The sequence below is a fragment of the Pholcus phalangioides genome, unplaced genomic scaffold (genome assembly GCF_987345545.1).
Source record: "Pholcus phalangioides strain wild (caught in Gottingen) unplaced genomic scaffold, Ppha-v1.0 ptg000003l_1, whole genome shotgun sequence".
Classification (NCBI taxonomy): Eukaryota; Metazoa; Arthropoda; class Arachnida; order Araneae; family Pholcidae; genus Pholcus; species Pholcus phalangioides.
Window position 1 is genome coordinate 20,190,183 of NW_028301596.1, and position 20,787 is coordinate 20,210,969.

General features: G+C 40.0%; 1 protein-coding gene across 3 annotated transcripts in view; it reads right to left on the reverse strand.

Annotated features, from left to right (window-relative positions):
- Msp300 (Muscle-specific protein 300 kDa) overlaps window positions 1-20,787 on the reverse strand; it is a 326,596-nt gene that overhangs the window by 276,883 nt on the left and 28,926 nt on the right. The window contains exon 1 of one of the 3 annotated variants that reach the window (XM_089245633.1): window positions 4,083-4,660. The exons of the other annotated variants lie outside the window; for them this stretch is intronic. Within the exon in view, the coding sequence (XP_089101759.1) occupies window positions 4,083-4,224 (142 nt within the window). The 5' untranslated portion in view covers window positions 4,225-4,660. Of the gene's footprint in view, window positions 1-4,082; window positions 4,661-20,787 lie in introns of those variants that run through there. 3 annotated transcript variants of the gene reach the window in all.

Consider the following 20,787-nt stretch of genomic DNA (forward strand, 5'->3'; position numbering starts at 1 on the left):
TTGCCAGTCCGCAAATTATTTCTCCTATTTCTGTATTTTAGATAAGCTCTCGATATAGTTCTGTATTTCGTTGCCAGTCTGCGAATTATTTCTCCAATATTTTGCCGGTCCGCAAATTATTTCTCCTATTTATTTCATTTTTGCCGATCCGCAAGTTATGCTTCCATTTCTTTATTTTTTGCCCCCCTCCCCGGTCCGCAAATTACTTCTCTCACTTTATGGATTTTTGCCGGTCCGCAAATTATTTCTCCCGTTGTTGTTTGCCGATTCGTAAATTATTTATCCTGTTTATTTATTTATTTATTGCTAGCTTTCAGGTTATTTGTTATATTTCTGTATTTCTCTTTGCAATCTGCAAATTATTTCTCTCACTCTCCTACTTTTTGCCGGTCCACAAATTATTTTTTCGCTTCAGGTATTCTTGACGGTTCACATATTATTTCTAAATTTTAGGCGTTTTGCCAATAATTTCTCCGGTTTTTTGCCGGTCTGTAAATTATTTCTCCGGTTTTTTGCCGGTCTGTAAATTATTTCTCCAATTTTTCTGCCGGTTCGCAAGTTATTTCTCGTATTTCCACTGAATCTCAATTTTTTCCTCCTATTTCTATTTTTTTTTCCAGCCCTCAAGTTGTTTCTCCTATTTCTGCATTGCTTTGACAGTCTGCAAATTATTTCTCCCATTTTTTTATCGGTCCGCAAATTATTTTTCCCATTTTTAACTGGTCGACAAATTATTTCTCCACTTTACGTATCTTTGCCAGTCCGCAAATTATTTCACGCATTTTTTCCTTGCCGGTTCTCAAATTATTTCGCCTATTTATATATTTTCTGCCAGCCCTAAAGTTGTTTCTCCCATTTCTTTGCCAGTCTGCAAATGATTTCTCCCATTTCTTTGCCAGTCTGCAAATGATTTCTCCTATTTTTGCCGAATCCTCAAATGATTTCTATTTTTTTTACCGATCCGCAAATTAATTATTCCATTTCCGCCGGTCCGCGGTTGTTGAAAGGTTGAAGAACATAGTTATAAATGCAGTTCTAGATATGTCAAAGAAACAATAATTAAGTCGTACATAATAGAATTTTAATTTTTCGATCGAAATAACACATTGTATATTATTTTTCATACATCAGTCGTATAACTTCAATAGCAGAGCTCACGAGGTCCGCATTTTGAGACACGTTGAACAATTGGAATGACCTATATCACAGAGCTGCGGCAAATAACTGAATTAATAATTACTTATGTTTTCAAGATAGAGATATCACGTTTTATACTCTTATACTATAACACTGAAATTACTTTTGAATATTATAACTCGGAATAATTTTAGTATAACATGAGCATGGGTTCAAAAGCTTGAAGCGTCATACGTGCTTGCTAATCTTATTTATGTAGCAAGAGACTATAGGCCTATGTTATATCCGATAGAGAAAAAATTGCGTCTATAATATCCATATTAAAACTGATTTTTGCCGTCTATAACACATTTCAGCATTTATTAAAAGTTCTTTTCTTATTGAATTTGGCACATGGAAAAATGAACACATCAGAAGTACGTAATATGCAAATACATTCAAGGCGGTATTTCTCAAAGTGTGTTTCGTAGAAGTCGAATAATTTCATTTCTTTTACTAAAAATTAGATCGGATCTATTGTGTTCAAACTCGGTTATAACGAATAGGAAAAAATAATTTGCGGACCGGCAAAAAAAAAAACAATAAATACGAGAAATAATTTGAGGAGCGGCAAAAAAAATATAAATAAATAGGCGAAATAATTTGCAGACCGGGAAAAAACAATAAATATGAGAAATAATTTGAGGAGCGCCAAAAAAAAATAAAAATAAGCGAAATAATTTAGCGAACCGGGCAAACAAAAAAAAAATAAATAAATAAATAGGCGAAATAATTTGCGGACCCCCCCCCCGGGCAAAAAACAATACGAGAAATAATTTGAGGAGCGGCAAAAAGAAAAAAATAATAAATAAATAGGCGAAATAATTTGCGGACCGGCAAAAAAAACAATAAATACGAGAAATAATTTGAGGAGCGGCAAAAAGAAAAAACATAATAAATAAATAGGCGAAAGAATTTGCGGACCGGCAAAAAAAACAATAAGAGAAATAAATTGAGGATCGGCAAAAAAAAAAACCAATAAATAAGAGAAATAATTTGAGGAGTGGCAAAAAAAAATACATAAGCGAAATAATTTGAGGAGTGGCAAAAAAAAAATAAATAGGCGAAATAATTTGCGAAATAGGGTAAAAATAATAATAATAATGGAGCTAATTTGCCACAACCTGCAAAAATGAAATAAATAGGCGAAATAATTTACGGAGTGGTGCAAAATGCTAGATAAATTAGAGAAGTAATTTGTGGACTGGCAAAAAATAGAAAAGGAGAAATTTGTAAGGACCATAGCAAAAAATAAATGGACACCGTAAAGAATAGAAATAATTTGCGGACGAGCAAAATAAATACAGGAATAGGAGAAATAACTTGAGGAATGGAAAAAAAGTTAATTGGGTTAAATGTTTTGCGGACCGGCACCGTCCCACGGATCAGCGGTTGAAGAACATTCATTTATTGATTGAATGAAAATCATTTATTTACTCGTTGAAAATTCCCCCCCCCCTAGTAGAGATACGGAACTAAAGAAAGCTTCGTTAAAAAAAAAAACGGGAAATTTTATTACAAAATAAAGTCGGGAAGGGCAAAATACGGGAACGTCCCTCATTACTGGCCGGGTCAGAGATTACGGAAACAACAGAGACGAAAAATGTGTCGTTATATCCGAGATCACTGCAATCTTATCGACGAAATCAATTATTTTCTATGGGAATCGGCCGAAACCACAGATTGGCGTTATAGCCGAAGTGCCGTTACAACCGAGGTCGTTTTAACCGAGTTTGACTGTTTCACTAAAAATTTCCGATCAAATATCAGTTAGAAATTGCGAAATTTTGTAAATTTTAAATTTTTAAAAACTGAATATTTTTGCTGTCACTTCACCGCTCCGAACCATGTGAGTGGAATTCTTTTATTCCTTTCAGACGTTGCGGGCCAAAAAAAAAAAAAAAATCCACGAATCCCGAGGGCTAACAAGCCATATTGTGGATATATACTGTGGCGTCTTATCCGGTGGACTCAACGGGACCCAGGGCTCCACATCAAAAACGAGGGGGGAGGGAGGACTATATTATTTTCATTAAAATTATGGAATTAATTTTTCATTAAATATGAATATTCTGAATATTCATTACTAGTCAAAGTATTTCTCATTACTTTTGAAAGTAATTCTAAATAATTTTTTTAATGTATATTCCTTCAATAATCCTTGGAATATTTTTCAATAATTATGAATTTTCATGAATGGCGAATTCTAAAATAATTTCTTTATTCAATAAAATTATTAAAAATTAAGAGAGAAAATTTAACAATTTTGGGAAGTTTTATCTAATGTTAATGCTGAAATTATTTCTCTCATTAATTTTGAAGTTATTTTTGTCATTAGTTCTGAAATGTTTTTATAAAATAATTTCGAAAAATTACTTCTTTCACCAACTCTGGGGTACATTTTTTCATTAAGGCTTTTTTTTCTCTGTGATTTCCATAACTATGTACGCCTTTGCATCGGTGGCCACTGCAAAAAAGCTTCAAGGGCCACATGTGGCCCGCGGGCCATGCGTTGGCTACCCCTGATGCACGATAAAAACTTGGCACATTCAAAATAATCGAGTAAAAAAACAATCGAATTTCAACGAATAGATAATTGACGTTACATCGGTCTCACATGGAACACACGGATGTAAATAAATAACAAAACCGGAACATGTGGAACTATCTAGTTTTGTTTTTTTTTTTTGTTGATAAGTGTTCACTATTCAATGTCATCTTCCGGTTGTCGAAACACTTCCGCAATTACGTAAACATGTCCCACTCACGAGTGTTCTCATCCTTCATATTCATCAAAGAGTGAAAAAACACAACACAAAGATTTAAAAGAGACTTATATAAAACAAATCGGAGAAGCAGCAACACAACACACAAGCTAAACAATGAATATTAAATTACTAGAATACCTCGTGCCCTGAAAATAAGTCTGTCGTACTGTCTGGCCGAACACACGTCCACACCGTCCCGGACGGGATGTGTTTCGGGCTTGTACAGCTCGTCGGTGGACCTGCCGCTCCAGGGGGACCGGGGCCTGTAATTATCGGACATGGCGACAATTCACCGGTTGCTGATCGCCACGGTCAACAAGCACACCATCAGCAGGAACAGAGTGAGCAATGTGACCACGAGGACGCACAGAGTACACACGAGGAAGTCGTACGACAATAGCGAAGTCAATATGAAGTCCATTCTCTCTCTCTCCCGAGGTGTGCGTTATTTTATCACTTGATAAGCGAATCACGTTTCACAGCTAAGCGAGGCGCGGTGGCGGCGGCACAGCTTCTCTTCTCTCTTTTCTACAGCCTGTGCTCTTTTCTAACGGGTTGATGATAAAAATGTATTGTTTTACTCGGAAGGTGTAGGTGTGGTTGCTCTCTGTGGAGATACAGCTGCTTCCATGGCGATTTTCAGAGTTTCCAGAGCAGTAGATAGATAGATTGATTGATCACCGGCTCGGAAGGGCTGTGGTGGTGGCTTGTTTGAGTGCTGCTGCTGCCCGTGTGTGTGTCCTGTCCTCTGTGCGCAGGCCCCGTGACGTCATGGCCGTGCTGCGCGCATTGACCGGAACTCGTGTGTGTATGAGCTATTATTTATATTTTATTTCCGCGACTGTCAGTTCGGTACAGAGGCGGTAGGAATGCGGGAGGAAGTCCCGGCGACGAAAAAAAGCAAAAACAAAATGCAAATATTTGCATTCCGACGTGGGAAGAACAAACAATTCCAACAGAAGAAAAATTATTTTCATCACTTTCCATGTCATTTTTATCTCATTGATAATTCCTACGCGACGATAAATTCTAAAATGCCAAACCGGTATCAGTACTTCATATTTTCACTCTAGCGTTTGATGGTGACATCTATAGTCTTTTATTTCTCTATTTTCTTCTTCTCTTTTCTATGATTCAATTCATTATCATATGTAAAGACTTAAGGGGTACGGGGTTTCAATTTCCATCATCAGATTGGGCGGTGACTGAAACTCTGAGCATAGAATCACTAAAGCTTAAAAGTTATATCTTTCTTCTCTGGAAGGTTAAAATGTCAAAACAAGTGATACTTTCTTTCGTTCAAACCGATCACAACTCCGTTATATCGCCATTACTACCGAGTGAGCTGTGCCGGAAGTGTGAGTGGTGTGTACTTGAACAGTCTAAGTGTGAACCTAGTGTTGTGCCTGATTTCTCAGTGCTGCCATCTACATCATGTGATACTGTAGTATAGGGTTCCTATCAGTTCGTAAATAGTATAGTAGTAACAAATAAAAATAGAAGAAATTGGTACTAGTGAACTTATATCTAATTTGAATTTGATGATGTCTGTGACGTTTCGGACACAGATTACATTGAAGAAAGATTTAGGTTCACTCCCACAAGGGTTCTCTATATATATCGAAAAAATTGAACTATTTTTTTTTCTCTACGCAAAAGTCCTCCTTCGTGGATAACTTTTCACAAACAGCATTAAAATACCATATCATCCTGAGTATAATCCGCGGTGGCGCATAAACCGCATGCGAAATTTGAAGAAAAAAACCAACGTATAAAGTCAGCACGGCATACTATCCGCACCATTTATACAATATTGCTTGGCCGAGGCCTATACAAGGAAATGCGTTGGTGAAGTTTAACAGAGACGGTTGACGTTACGAAAGAAATCGGAAACTGTTGTACAATCAATAATGTTTGATGTGAGGTTCTTCCATTTGGTTATTGTTCGAGGAAAGAAACTAAATTTGAAACAATCAGTGGATGCAAAAGATGGGTTTCAATTTTATGGGAATGGTTAATTCTTTTGGAAAAGTATGAAGCTGGAGTTGGAAAATTGGAAGTGCCGTTATGAAAATGGTCATGAAGGATTTTGAAAAGGAAAGTTGATCGAGAGATATGTCTACGGGTGGAAAGAGGTTGGATTTTGGAAATTGAGTTGGCACTTGAGTTCAGTAACGGAGACGAAGGATGACCAACAATTTAAAATGAAGCGAGAGGATTTATTTTGAATGGATTCTAATTTGTGTGTGTCTATATTGGAGAGAGTATGGGGGTCCCAGATTTCACAAACATATGAGAATAATAAAGTGCAAAAGAGTTTCCTATTTCAACATTTGCAGAAGCTATGTACATGTTCGAAAAAATGACGCTGTAAAAGATCGAAAATCGCAGTTTTCACTCGTTAAATCAACTTGAAGATTTTGCGTAATTGTTAAGAGCATTAGAAAGAAATAAAATTAAAAATTTTACAAATGAAATAGTTTTCGTGGTCGTTTACGTTTCATACAAACACTAGTTACAACAAGGAGGGAATTAGCATAAATAAATGATAGCATTCATTACATTTCTAACATTTTTGGGTGTTTTCGATTTTTTTGAGAAATTATATATATAGTATAATCATATTGATGAATTGGATAATTAGAATTTTTTTCTTAGCTGTCCCCTTGAGCTTCGAATTAGCCAAGTTCGACTGTATGCAACGCAATTTGGGAAAAACTTATTCTCATGAAAGGGTTTTTTGGTATAGAAAAAAATAGTTCAAATTTCCGTCAATAGAAGGGGCTCCACGAAAGCAAATCACTGGAAATATGAAAATCACAGTCCTATAATTATGAAATACAGGGTGCGCGATTAACAGCTCATTTCAGAACTATCCGGTTGCTGACACGTACATAAAGTTCTCATTGTGACGGTGACGCTAGTGGATGAAGCTCTATTACCAAAATTGTTATACAACAGCCATGAATCGCCGGCTGAAGCCTCACGAAGGTTTCGGACACAGATTATATTGAAGAAAGATTCAGGTCTAATCACTCCCACCAGTGCTCTCTATCGAAAATAAATTGAACTATCTTTTCTTCTCTATTCAAAAAGCCCTCCTTCGTGGATAACGTTTCACAAACAGCAGTAAAATACCGTATCTTCCTGAGTATAATCCGCATGCGAAATTTGAAGGGAGAAAAAAAACAACGTATATATATATAATCCGCGCGGCATACTATCCCACCACTGGTACACTAATTAAATAAATTTATTTACGGAAACAATAGCATTATTTGCATACGAAACTAAATTTGTAGTTAAATCAAAAACCTTAGCATTCAGACTTATCAGAATACTCTTCAGGCTGATAAAATAATGTTCTGCAGACTGTCCGCAGCTGTAGATAATCCATATTTTTTTAATGTTTAACCACTTTTATAACAGATAATCCCACATTGTGTACGAAGGAAAATACGGTAATCCAATTCGTTCAATTTTTACGAATTTTTCAACGATTTACGAATTTGTGGGACACCCTGTATGTACCGAATTCTTCGACATCAACAGTAAGGTCGAAACACAATTTTGATAACAGAAAAACGCGGATTTTGTTAATTTCTTGCAAAAAAGTAATCAGGCTAGAGCTAAATATGGATTCATTATTGCATTGAATGGTCTTTGTGGAGTCTCTATATTGGACGAAATACAACGTAGGATGAATAGAAAAACATTTAGGACTCTTACCGGTCGTTGTAATCGGACGGTCGCAGTTATGCATGGCCGTATAAACGAGAGTCGTCTATAATTTGCGACTCGTGTTCAGATAAAAAGTTGAAAGGTCGTGTCGGATGATGGCTACGTATAAGAATGGGCGTTTCGGGCTATAACATAGCTCAAGACCATAATGCTATTTTACCTGAGCCATCTAGTAGAAATTTTTTCATAATTCATGTAGGTCAATAGGAATCTTTCGGTAAAATGTCAGTTTTTTAGATTCCATTCTTTTCTTTTTTTAAGTACATTTTCGCACGCAATATGTACTACGTCTTATCCATCCGCTTGGACATTGTCCAAAAAAGATGAACGTTTTTCCAAGATTGGATCAACTACTTTTCCCATCATCATAACTAGGATCATATCATAGTGAATATTTTAAAATCTCAATTTTCAGGGAAATGAAAGGAATTAGGAAAAGGAATTCTACTACGGTTTCGAAATTCATATGGCGAATATTTTTGAAGTTTCGGACCATTAGGCAATATGTTTATCACTAGGCTGACCATACTTCCTCGATTTACGGAAAATTCACCGTCATGCAATTTGCGATAGGAAAATTCACCGACAGAAAAATCATCGCTGAAAAAAATTATCGATAGAAAAATTCACCGTCACGGAAAAATCACCACTGAAAAAATTCACCTATAACAGTGCGCCTCCAGTGAGTGACCAAATAATTGAGCAAGTGGATGAATGAATTTGGTAAATGAGTTAGCGAATAAACTAGTGAGTGAGTGAGTGACCATATGAATAACTGAGTTAGTGGGCGAGTGAGTGGCACACACTCTCGATCATTTACTCACTCACTAGCTCATGTGCTCACCTGCTGACTCACTCACTTATTTGTTCACTTTGCTCATTCACCTACGCCAGTAGTTCTCAAAATTTTGTCACCCGCGGATCCCTTACTCAATCCATGGTGCATTCGCTGCTCCCCAGAATAGTCTAGTGGATACTACCTAGTGGATATTACCTTATAAAATAACCACTTCAAAAGCATAATCAATATCTTCAGCTCACCACGACACCCCTGACAAAAGTCGGCGACGCACACTTTGGGAAACACTGACCTAAGCACTTCCTCACTCACCTACTCACCTTCTCGTCCACTATATCACGGTCGATGAATTGTTTACCTTTGAATTTTCCTAGCGGTGAATTTTTCATGGCGATGAGAAAACTATAAGAAATCGCATTACGGAAATTTCGATTTCAATAAAGAATAACAAGTTCATTGGAAATACGAAATACGCAAGTTTTTTTAAAAAGTCAGCGCTGCCTGAAATAACGAGAAAATACACGAATGTCCCGTAAAATAAGGGGCCATGTGGCCACCAAGTTTATCACAGTCGTTTGTAGTATAAGTTTTCGATAAGGCTCGCTGGCGCAGTGAAAATAATGCACACTGTTTATTCAGGGGTGTGTCTCATACAATACAAATACAGTATTGGGGCCATTCAAGTATTACGTAAGCAGATTTTCAGCCATTTTTGACCCCCCCCCCCGGTCATCAAAAGTCAGCAAATCCGAAACCCCCTCTCCCCCCCCCGATGCTGACGTAATACTTGAATGACTCCATTTTAAAAATTCATAAAAATTGAAAGAATCGGTATATTTAAATGCGGGTGAAAGAGGGCGCTGCACGAAAACAAATCGCAGACTTCCCGTGTCCAAAACGTTCGTAAAGCTGCTGCCGGCGATTTGGGGCTTAGGTAGAACAACTGCGTCCAAACACCAGTGGAATAAATTCAAATTCAAGTTCTCTGTATTTCCTTTCCTCTATTTTCACAAGCCTAAACGCTATAGTAAACCCTTATTATCTACGGAAGCTGCTTTTTCTTTCCCTCCTTTCTTTATACTGCATCTTTTTTGCTATATACATGTAAAAGCGAAAGAGAACACGTAGGGTGAGGGTGAAAAGAGGACTCTAAAAAACAAACACTCTTTTTTTTATCTACCTTATCTATTACACTTCTACATGTTAAGTTCCTTTTTCAAACGTGCTGTTAGTTTAGGACAAGGTGAAGCGAAGTGGTTCATCATCCTGCGTTTTACAGGACTCTGATTTGCATATTTCCAGTGATTTGCTTTCGTGTAGTACCCTCTATCATTAAAAAGTTGAACTTACATAAAAAAAAATTCCCCTTGTTTTTCCGCAAATCGCACTCAAACAAACAAATTCCTTCGATTCTCTTGAATTTTTAAACTATTTACGAATTTATGGGAGACATCATCAGAAAAAAAGATATTTTAAATCTTCTATTCTTTCTTCCGAACTTCTCTGCTGTAGTGAGTGATTTCGCGATCGCTAGATGGCGTTGCTTCCCAGCACGAAATATTGACCTAATTCTGATTCAGAGACGTAATTCTCAGGAGATTTTTATTTTTGCTACCCGTTAAAAGAATTAGAAATTTGCGGAAGTCATTAATTTGATGGTTTCCCTCCACCTTTTCAAAGTCTTTCTATCTTCGTCCGGGATCTACGGAGTGCTTTTCCATACATCGTCGTCTCCTCGTTGGGCCTTTGATTGAAGTCAGTGTTTGCCAAAATGGGCGATGGCACCTGTTGGAAAATATTCCCGAATCATAGGAACACTACAGCTACACAAACGCTTGCATCGGACTAAAACAACTGAGAAGAGTGCATCCGTACCGGGCCGCAAAATATTTAGGGCTGGCACCATCAACGGTGGTGAAAAAAAAAAGGGAAAGTTGATTGTAAATTGGGAGAAGTAAATTTCTGAAGAATAATTAATGGCTATAGCTTCGCAAACAACGTAAATGCTACTAATATTGACGAGAGGGGAAGCTTAGATAACGTTCCATTCGTTTAGCATCACAGATATTTATCGAATGATGTTACAAGTAAGGACACCAAAATAATTATTACAACCAGTGGTGGATGAAATTCGGTCGAGGGCCCGGGCGCAAAAGAAAATATTGGACCCTTTAAATTGGAAAAAAGTGTGAAGTTTAGGTTTCTCGCGGCCCTTAGAAGCTGGGGCCCCCGGTAGCGCCCACCGTTAACTCCACCTCTGCTTACAACCCTCAAACGCGATTATCTCGTCACATGTAAAAAAATCCAGTGAATTTAAGAACTGATACTCCTATTCCGCGTTTTTGGTGTTAGAAACTAAATTCTGACAAAAACGCATGGACTGGATGAAAGAGATCAATTAAGCTTAAACCTGGGGTCAAGGACACCAGAAATCTGACTAATTTAGTTAGACCAGGTTAAGGCAGGGGTTCTTAACCTGGAGTCCGTGAGAAGCTTTCGTGGGGGAGGGGGTGAGTTCGTGAGCTTGAATGAGAAAACTAACTCATTTATACATGTACAGGGTTACTTTACTGATTGTAAGTAAAGTATAGAGAGAGTTTTTCTCAAAAACTGCTCATCCGAATGTAACCAATCTTAATGAGATCATGGGAGAGAGATTCATGAAATAAATTATATATATATATATATATATATATATATATATATATATATATATATATATATATATATATATATATATATATATATATATATAAAGTTCAAAAGTGAAGCTTTTCTTATCGAATTTTCCTTCTTCTCATGGACCACATAGCGTATATACCAGGTTTCAATGTTATACGTTCTCCAGCACGGGCGCTACATAGGTCGGAGTAGTGTCAGTATATTGACAGGTGCTACATGGGTCTGAGCAGTGTTAGTATACTGAAACTACTCAGATCTATGTAGCGTCCGTTCTGGTAGACGTATTTCATTAAAACTTGGTATATACGCTATATGGACCATGGGAAAAAGGAAAATTCAATAAAGCAGCGCCACTTTTTTTATCTGATGATCGAAAATTGAACTATTTTCTTTTTATTTCATAAATCTCTCTTCGTGGTCTCACTGAGATATCCTAAAAATTTGGCTGCATTCGGATATGAGCAGTTTTTGAGAAAAATCTACTCAGAGTACACAAGGTTCACAACACTTACACACACATTCCAACATGTATCAATTCAGTAGGAGTTCCGCAGAGGAATATGGACGAAGTGAATGTATGGTTTAATAGTAGAGAAAGGATTGACACCCATTTAGAATTAGGGGGCAAAAAAGGGGTGCCTCGTGAATTTGAATCCTTCTTGGCTCAATGAAAGAAAAATGAGAGGCCAACCCCACCCCCTTCTTGCTTTCTTTCTTTAAAACCAAGCACAACTCCGGTCTATCGCCATGGGCAATTTACTACGGAGTGAGTGGCGCCGGAAGTGTGAGTGCATGTACATAACAGTTTGAGTGTGTATCTGGTGTTGTGCGTGAATTACTAATGCTGCCATCTATGTTTAAAACCCTGAGTGAAGTGCAATGATAGAATATTTTTGTACTGTTGTAGGTCTGTTGCTATCTGTGGCGAGACTTTTTTAACGGGGGAGATCGACTCGTACCAACGCCATCTATAGCTAGAATATATGTGCTTTAGAAGGTGTTGCTCGTACTCACGCCTCCAAGTTGCGAACCACAGAATACCAGCCCCTTATTGCTGCAAGCCTTTCAGTTGTTGTGAGTGTAATAGAGAGAGAGAGAGAGAGAGAATTTTTGGTTTTAAATATTTGAAAAATTTGAGGTCCGTATAATAACTATAATTCCTATATTTCTCCAAATTATTTTTATTTCACGGAAGTGTCAATATCGCTGCTGAAATTTTGTTTCATATTTATAATCATAGGTAGAGAATTATTATTATTTTATGGAACACTCTCCGCAAAACTCCCAGTGCGTACATATACGGTGTTTGCGTGTGTAAATCGAAACCAGAAGGGCTTCGTGAGTGCGAAACGTGCTAAAGTTGAATGGGAATGTCACGAATATGAAAGTAGATGGAGTGAATTGTTTCGAGTCCGAGAGTAGGAGGAGGACGAGGTTAAACGCTTTTGTGAGAGTAAACAGACCTAACACTGTACTCTTTTTTTTGCTTCTTTTTTTTTTTTCCTTAGCGTGTGTGAGTGATTTTCACTTATTTATATCGAGAATGGTCGGTCCGGCGTGAGTTATTGAGCACGACCAGGAGTCGGTCGCTCAATCACGTACGTCACGTGGCAAAAAATAAATCGGAAAGAAAAATGCATTGCGGATACTCTTCAAGAGCTTTCTCCTTTTCCTCCATCTGCACAATTGTTCCTAGTGAATGGTATTCATATGTGCATTTTTTTTTATATAGTGTAGCTGTCACTGAAGATACATGGCTTTGGAACGAATTAGCAGAACGTGTGCTTCGCTAGAGCGGGAAAAATACGGGATATTGAGATAATGAATTCGGGACATACTCGTCAAAAATGTTACCTACTGTTGGCTAAATTGACAATTACGTACCGCTCATAAATAACCCTTTGGTGGGAAATAAAGTGCTACTTCTACTTAGTTATGCACGAGCCTCTTGAACATACCTCTGGGGAATTTCAAACGGATTCATATATGTAGGAATGTGTTATATGTGTATGTGCGAGGGCCTCAATGTATTTGTGCATTCAGTGTTATGCGTGTTTCGTGTTCTACTAGTGCTGCCACATGTCTTCCATATTTTAAAGTGAAAACGACAGAAGTCTGACTTTTCGCGCTATGTAGTTATCGTGTTGTAGGTGTGGCTACTCTCTACGGAGAGACTCTTTTGAAAAGAAGGCCTGCTCGCATTTGAAGTGCGAAGTTGGAAAACCGCAGAAGACCAACTCAAGTCTACCACCACTAAGCGCTCGAGTGGTGCAGTGGTAAGATGCTCATCTTCTACCGTGAAAGTTACGGTCAAGGTCAACGGGTTCAAATCCGGGGAAAGAACATAAAAAAAAAATTTACCTACCGAGACTGGAGTGACCACCTATAGAGATGACGCCTTCACCCGCCTCCCCCCAACTTCATTGGTTGGAAATTGCCGTATGGCGATATATGACTGGAGTTGGTGTGCGGTAAAGTAGTAGTCGACCACCACTGTGAAGTCAATGGGGTTTGAACCTTGAGCGTCGAGCACGACGCTCCACGCAGCGAAAAGAATAAAAAATAATAATAATATTAAAAACCAGATCGCACATGCACCTAATAAACATCCCTCAGAAAAATTTTACGCATGCCGGGAAGTACTGTGTTATGCAGGGCCACAAATAGAAACGAAAATTTACTCTGTCGCCTGAGGGCGAGTGTCCATTTTGGCAACCCTTACTCGAAATTCGGCACGGAAAGACAGAACCCTTTCTGATCCGAGGAACCAGACACCCCCCCCCCCTGCCCTCCCCTATTTGTGGTCCTGTGTTTTATGTGTTGTTTCTAACGTGAAGGTAATTGCTTGTATAAAGCGTGTTATGTGTGCGAAAGTAGCTGCCATCTGACTTTCAAATTCAGAAGTGACAAATCAGTAGACTAATGTCGTTGGCCACCTTGTTCTCTGTGGATCGAACCTGGGTCTATCACGATTCCCACGCAATAGCGCAGCTCTTCAATGATGACATTGCACATCAATGGGGCATTAATTGAAATAATGTCATTCTATCAAAGCACGCAATCAAGTCATTACAAGAACAAAAATAACATAGATCTTCTATTTTTACGGTAGCGTAAAAGTGAAACAAATGGATCCTCACACGAAAGAAAACAAATGGCCGTCGAAAGGAGGAAATAATAATGAGAACAACAACACGACGAGTGAGTCCTCGCGAGACAGAATTTCGAGCTTCTTTTCCGTGAAAGAAGTTCTTTCTTGTTCCTCGTCCAATGTCAAGGCTCCATCGATGAAGTGTCACAAGACTTTTCGCCGGTTGTTGTGTTTCTTTCTCTGCCGAGATCTGTCTTTCTTTCTCTCTAAGAGGATATCTTTCTCTCTTACCTAAGCGATAAAAATACATCACATCGCAGCCAGTTCTCCGCCCACTTTTTTTTTTTTTTTACCGTGTGGCACGTCACGTGGTGCCCGTGTTATGCTGTCGCCCACTCGATCGAAACCCCCCCCCCCTCCCCTCCGAACTCTAAATTTATCGCCCCGTCCTGGCTGGTGAATCGGAAAAGTGGCGCATATGGGAAACAAAAATTATGAAAAAAAAATCATTTCAATAGACTGCTTGCTATCTTATACAGGCAAAGGCGCCCTCGTGTAGCCTACATAAAATTCATCGCCAACAATTCACCGACAGCAATTTACCACCAAAGTAACATATTGAGTGAGTCGATGAGTAGGTATGTGAGCAAGTGAGTGATGGATCAGGTGAACAAATGAGCAAGCAGGTGAGCGTGTCAGTCATACGGTCACTCGATCATTCGCTTATCTCACCCGGTTATTCATACGAAGCACACTAACTCCGGCCATATCGCCATATAGCAATTTCCAACCTGTGGAGTTGGGTGGGGAATGGAGGCTCTCCATTTATCGATGGTCAGCCCAGGCTCGGTAGGTAAAGAACTTGTTCACGATGTTCTTCCCCCCCCCCGGATTCGAACCCGTTTACCCTGACGGAAACCTGTATAGTGAAAGCGGATCCCGGGGTGGCGGCCGTGGCTGTAGTACCCTGTTCTCTGGTCCTTTACATCGCCCGGTTCTTCCAGCATACCCAACCCCTCGGGGGGTAACCAGCTTATATCTCCTATGGAGACAGAGCAGGAGTATGTATGTTTGGTGATGGTGCATAATGAAAGACGAGCATGTTACCATTGCACCACACGGGCGCTGGTTATTCATATGTCACTCACCCACTGACTCGGTCACTCGAACGAGTTGCTCAGTCATTCTGTGAATCTCTCACTCACTTGGTCACTAATACGGTCACTGACTAGCATTTCATTCACTCTTACGCATTCATTTACTATCTCAATCACTCGTTCACTCATTCGCTGGTGATGAGCTTAGGTCGGGGGTTTTTCCGTCGGTGAATTGTTGTAGGCGAATTTTCCATAAATCGAGTCAACATGAACGAAGCATTGCGGGGGAAGGAGGGGGGGGGGTTTAGAGTAGACTGCCATCCCGTAAATGCGCGATGAATTGTGTGCATATAATGTACACACTCCTGTGCACATTATATGTACACAGGAGGCGCGTTGGATTATATGCACACAAATAATTAATAGGTGGGCTTGGCCCTTCCTCAAAAAATTTATTGGGGGTGGGGGGCCATAGGCGGAGATAGACTTGGAAGTCTGGGGGGGCACGGTCATTATTGCTGGGGGGCAAGATGATGATGTCGATTCATCTATACATATATGCATTAGATATGTCGACTTCACCTTTGATGCTGGGGGGGTCCCCGTACCTCCGTCCATGGTGGGGGCTTAAAGAGCCTGAGCCAAAAGTTTCCGGCACGTATGCTTACATGTACGGATCTATAGAGCGACGTGTAGAGAGGGGCGACTAATTATTTAGCTCAAAAAGGTCACCCAGTATTTTACACGTCAAGAAAACTTGTCGCATATTATACGGTCCTTGGAATGGGAGGAATCGCTCCCCCGTAATGGGAGAAGCGACTAATTGCGTAGGGTCATAAGGTCTTGTTTTACGGGCAGAAAATTTTTTAGCATATTACAGTATACGGCTCTTGGGGAAAGGACGATCGTCCACCGCGATTGGGAGAGACGACTAATTATGGAGGTTCGTAAGATCTCCCTGCATTTCACAAGACAGACACATGTTTCGCGCATTATACGGTTCTTGGGCGGCCCTCATTACCCCTCCCCCGCAACGTATTCAGAGGGACGGTTAATTGTGTAGTCTCACATAAGATCTATATTTTACGCTTTACGGGACAGACAAGTTTTTCCTATATTTATACGGCTTTCGAGGGAGAGTGTCAGCCCCCCCCCCCCCATCACCTCCCGCTAGATCTGCGCTTGTCTTTCCCTTATTCTCTAAGATTTTACCTTCATCCTTCCCGGTTGGGGTTGCCGGATTTCAAAAACTAAAAAACGAGACACTCTATCCCCAGTGAGCAATCCCACTCGAACTACAGATGGCAGCAACTGGCACTCACGCACGTACAAACCGCACACCCGCTCGATTCTTGCAATTAAAAAAAAAACTACTGATTATCGGTCAACCCTGTATTTAGTGCCTAGAGGTCGGTCGACATATAAAACCAGTTCGATTAAAAAAATGGATTGATTTATAATGACTAGTAGTAGAGCTAAATCACGACACGCTACTAAAGAGCAAGAATGCTCACGGCCCACTCGCTGTCGGCCGACCCTATTTCATCATGATGGATTACATCAGTAACACGGGACGCATCTCTCAATTTAATGGCTCTTTAATTCATGCGTTATTTAGCTAAGGAGTAGGTGAGCGTCACACCTTCCAAGCTGAACGGAACCTGTTCCAAGAGCCATTTTCACGTCAAAGATCAAGGGCCGTCCATTTGTCATCGTGGCTTTCGCCTCTTGAAGTAGAATTTCTCTTCATGACCAGAGTCCTTTCCTCAAAAATAAATCGGATGAAAAATAAATTATTACACCGTTATTACGGTTGCTATTTTAGCATCATCAGCATAATGGGGGACATCATTATTTTCCATTTTAATAAGGCGCGGCAAACGCCAATATTACCACCCACAAATATTTCACCACAAGCATTTTTTAACGACCGGTACCGTTTCGTCTTTTCTCAATTCATCCTTTAGTCCAGTGGCCCTCAAACTTCGGGAGCCCGCGGCCTGACTGATTACTCTTTTTGTGAGTGGAAGACCCGCCCTTACACACGAATAATGGAGAACAAATGAAGGGAAATGAAACAACGAATAACTCACGGCCCGGTTTTCCAGGGCCCGGCGGTTGAGAAACACTGCTCTAGTCCAGTGTTTAGATTCTTTACCGTTTCATCCTTTTCCGATTAATCCTCTAGTACAGCGGTTCTCAAGCTTTTTTGACTCGCGGAGCCCTTTCTGGTATATAATTTCTATGGAGGAGCCCCGCGTAGGCTTATTTTTCATTCATTCATCAAAGTTACTGATTTATTATTATTCAAAAATACTTAAAATTACTTTTTCCGAATTTACTGTTTTTTTTGTATTTTTCTCGAGAGCGCGGAGCACCGGTTGAGAACCGCTGCTCTAGTACAATTCTATTTTGTCGTTTCATCCTTTCCCAATTCATCCGTAGTCTAGTTCTATTTCACCCTTTCTAGTCCAGTAATTCTAACTTTCCACCCGTGGTTCCCCACAAAAGTCTTATATACAACCGCTTCAAAGCACCACACCAGCCCATATCAATATCGACAGCTCACCGCAAGAAGCACACTTTGAAAACCACTACCCCCAGTCCAGTGTTTCCCAAAGTGGGCAATATCAGCCCACCGGTGGGGAGGCGATAATATGTACTTAGGCTATGACGGATGCAGTATAGGATAATATGCGATCGCTCAGAAGGGAAGAATCGATGGAATAAATCAGGGTGACGATAGAACCTACATATGCAGCATGGAATCCTGTTGATACATCGGGTGGGGGTGGTGATAGAAACAATTCTTTTTTAGAAAAGGAGGCCGGCCCCGCTGCGCGGGGCATCGTGCTCGACGCAAGGATCCAGGTTCAAAAACTATTGACTTCACGGTGGTGGTCGGCTACTACTTTACCGCACACCAACTCCAGTCATATATCGCCATACGGCAATTTCCATCCAATGAAGTTGGGGGGGGGGGACAGGTGAAGGCGTCATCTATAGGTGATCACTCCAGTCTCGGTAGGTAATTTTTTTTTTTGATGTCCTCCCCCCCCCCCGGATTTGAACCCGTTGACCTTGACCGTAAGGGGCCGTTCAAGTATTACATCGATGGTGGGGGGGGGGGGGTTCCGATTTGCTGACTTTTGATGATAAGGAGGAGAGGGGTTTGGATAATGCTTACGTCATCAACCACCCTTTATGACAATGTGAGTTAGGATTCGGGGGGGGGGGCAGAGCGAATGACGAAATTTTGCTGAAAATATATTCCCGCAGGACTAAACGACTCTATTTCGCAGAGAGGATGAAGCGGCAAAGGATGAATTGAAATGTAAGCCGATACTTGATAATATGGGGGTGGGGAGAATACAATCACCGGAGGATGAAACGGCATTATGGATAAAACCGGAAAGGATGAACCTAGACGGCCTTGTGATGTTCAATAATAGGCCATATATATTTTTTAGGGGTATACCGTGATTGGAGATTTTACATAAAAACATTTTGTACTACAAAAGGGTAATTTTTTTAGTCTAGTGAAGAGCTTATAAAACGGTTTTTCATCTGTATTGAATAAGGATCGCAAACGCGAAAATAAAATTTTCCGAGTGAACAAAAGCCACGTCGTCAGACGCGGGGTGTCCCTGGCGTAGTCCGAGACGCATTACCGACACGTGACTTGAATACATTATCGTGATACACGGATGCACAGTAAGTTTGTGGCCGATCAATGTCACGCCATGTTAAAGAACAAAACAAAAGAAAGGTATTAAAAAGAAATGAATGAGGAGGACGCCACTCTTTGTAGTAGACTGTGGCGTGGGTAGAAAAAAGAAAAATAACTATAAGACACATCGTGTGTCTCACACTCATAAACAACGACATTTATGGTCTGCTCAAGTTCACGTTACGCAACGGAATATGTAAATGAAGGGGGGAAAATTGGATAATATTTCATCAAATTGCCCTTTCCTTCTGGAAAAAAAAAAAGTTATTGTTCTCGACCGCGATGCAGATGCGTAATGTGTTCACGAGTCTACGGCAGACACATATTCGGATAATGTGCCGGTCTACATTAGATATAGCAGTAGAAGAAATCGCTATCATAATAGAGACAAAAAAGCATGGGATTAGTCAGTATGTATCGGCATTTTTAGCATTTAAAAGAAATGAAAAATACTCACATTTATGATGGATTCGTGAATGTCGGGACAGCTCCAGGCATTGGAATTCCGGGCTCGATACAGATTTGGATCAAGACATTTCGCTTCCGGCATTTCACCCCCGCTAGGTTTCGTACCCCAGTGCTTTTCGCCACCTGAAATTTCGCCTGCCCTCACCGTATCAGTGACCAAGTGAGTAAGTGACTGACTGTGTGAGTGACCTACTGAACCATATACGTGCACCTCGTCCATATTCCTCTGCGGAACTTTTAACGAATTGGTACATGTTGAAATGTGTGTATATGTGTAGTGAACCCGAAGGGAAGTTTGTTTCTGTGTAATGCTTATTGTGTGTAGTGCTTCCATCTACCATCAATTTTTCCAACTATGAGTGAAGTGTAATGATTGAATAATTGTTTTGTTGTAGGCCTGTTGCTCTCTGTTGCGAGACCGTATAAGTGAGTGACTGTATCAGTGTGTGATTGATTGAATGAGTGCGTGAGTAACTGTATGAGTAACGTATGAGTGACCGAATGGGTGAGTGAATGACCGTTGTCAGTGATCAAGTTAATGAGTTAATGACCGTATAAGCGTCCACACCCACTTGGTCTATCATACTGTTGCTCACCCACTCACTTGGTCAGTCTCACCATCATTAACTCACTTGGTCAGTCATATGGACTCATACAATCACTCAACCACTCACTTGGTCAGTCTTACAGTCATTCGCTCATGTGATTACATCACTCACTCACCTGGTCACTTAACCATTGACTTGGTCACTCACAAGGCCAGGGCAGGCGAAATGTCCGGGGAGAAACGTGCCAGGGACCGAAATGTCGGAGTTGAAATTCCCGCAAATTGGGTATTATTATTTTTATATTTATTTATTTCCGCTCAAAGGCGTACGCAGCGAGGGAGATAGGGGAACTGTGGCCCCACCCCAATTAAAAATGTTTTTAAATATTTTTGTAATAAAAAAAAGTTGAGTGGGCCAAACTAAGGCCGGACAGCATTCCGTGCCACATGACTAGCATAATAACTTTACACTATAGCCTATCACATTATAGCTTATCTAAATTGCCTAATGAGTCGGGATCTTTTCCACCTCTAGGTGGCAATTATCTGAAATATACCAGAAATAGTAATATACTACACAAGGGTGTGTAGCATTACGGGACATTCCTGTAATTTTTGCTGTTCCGATTTTTTTCATACATTCGTCCCGTTTTTTCAACGATACTTATTTGAATTTATAATGTTTACT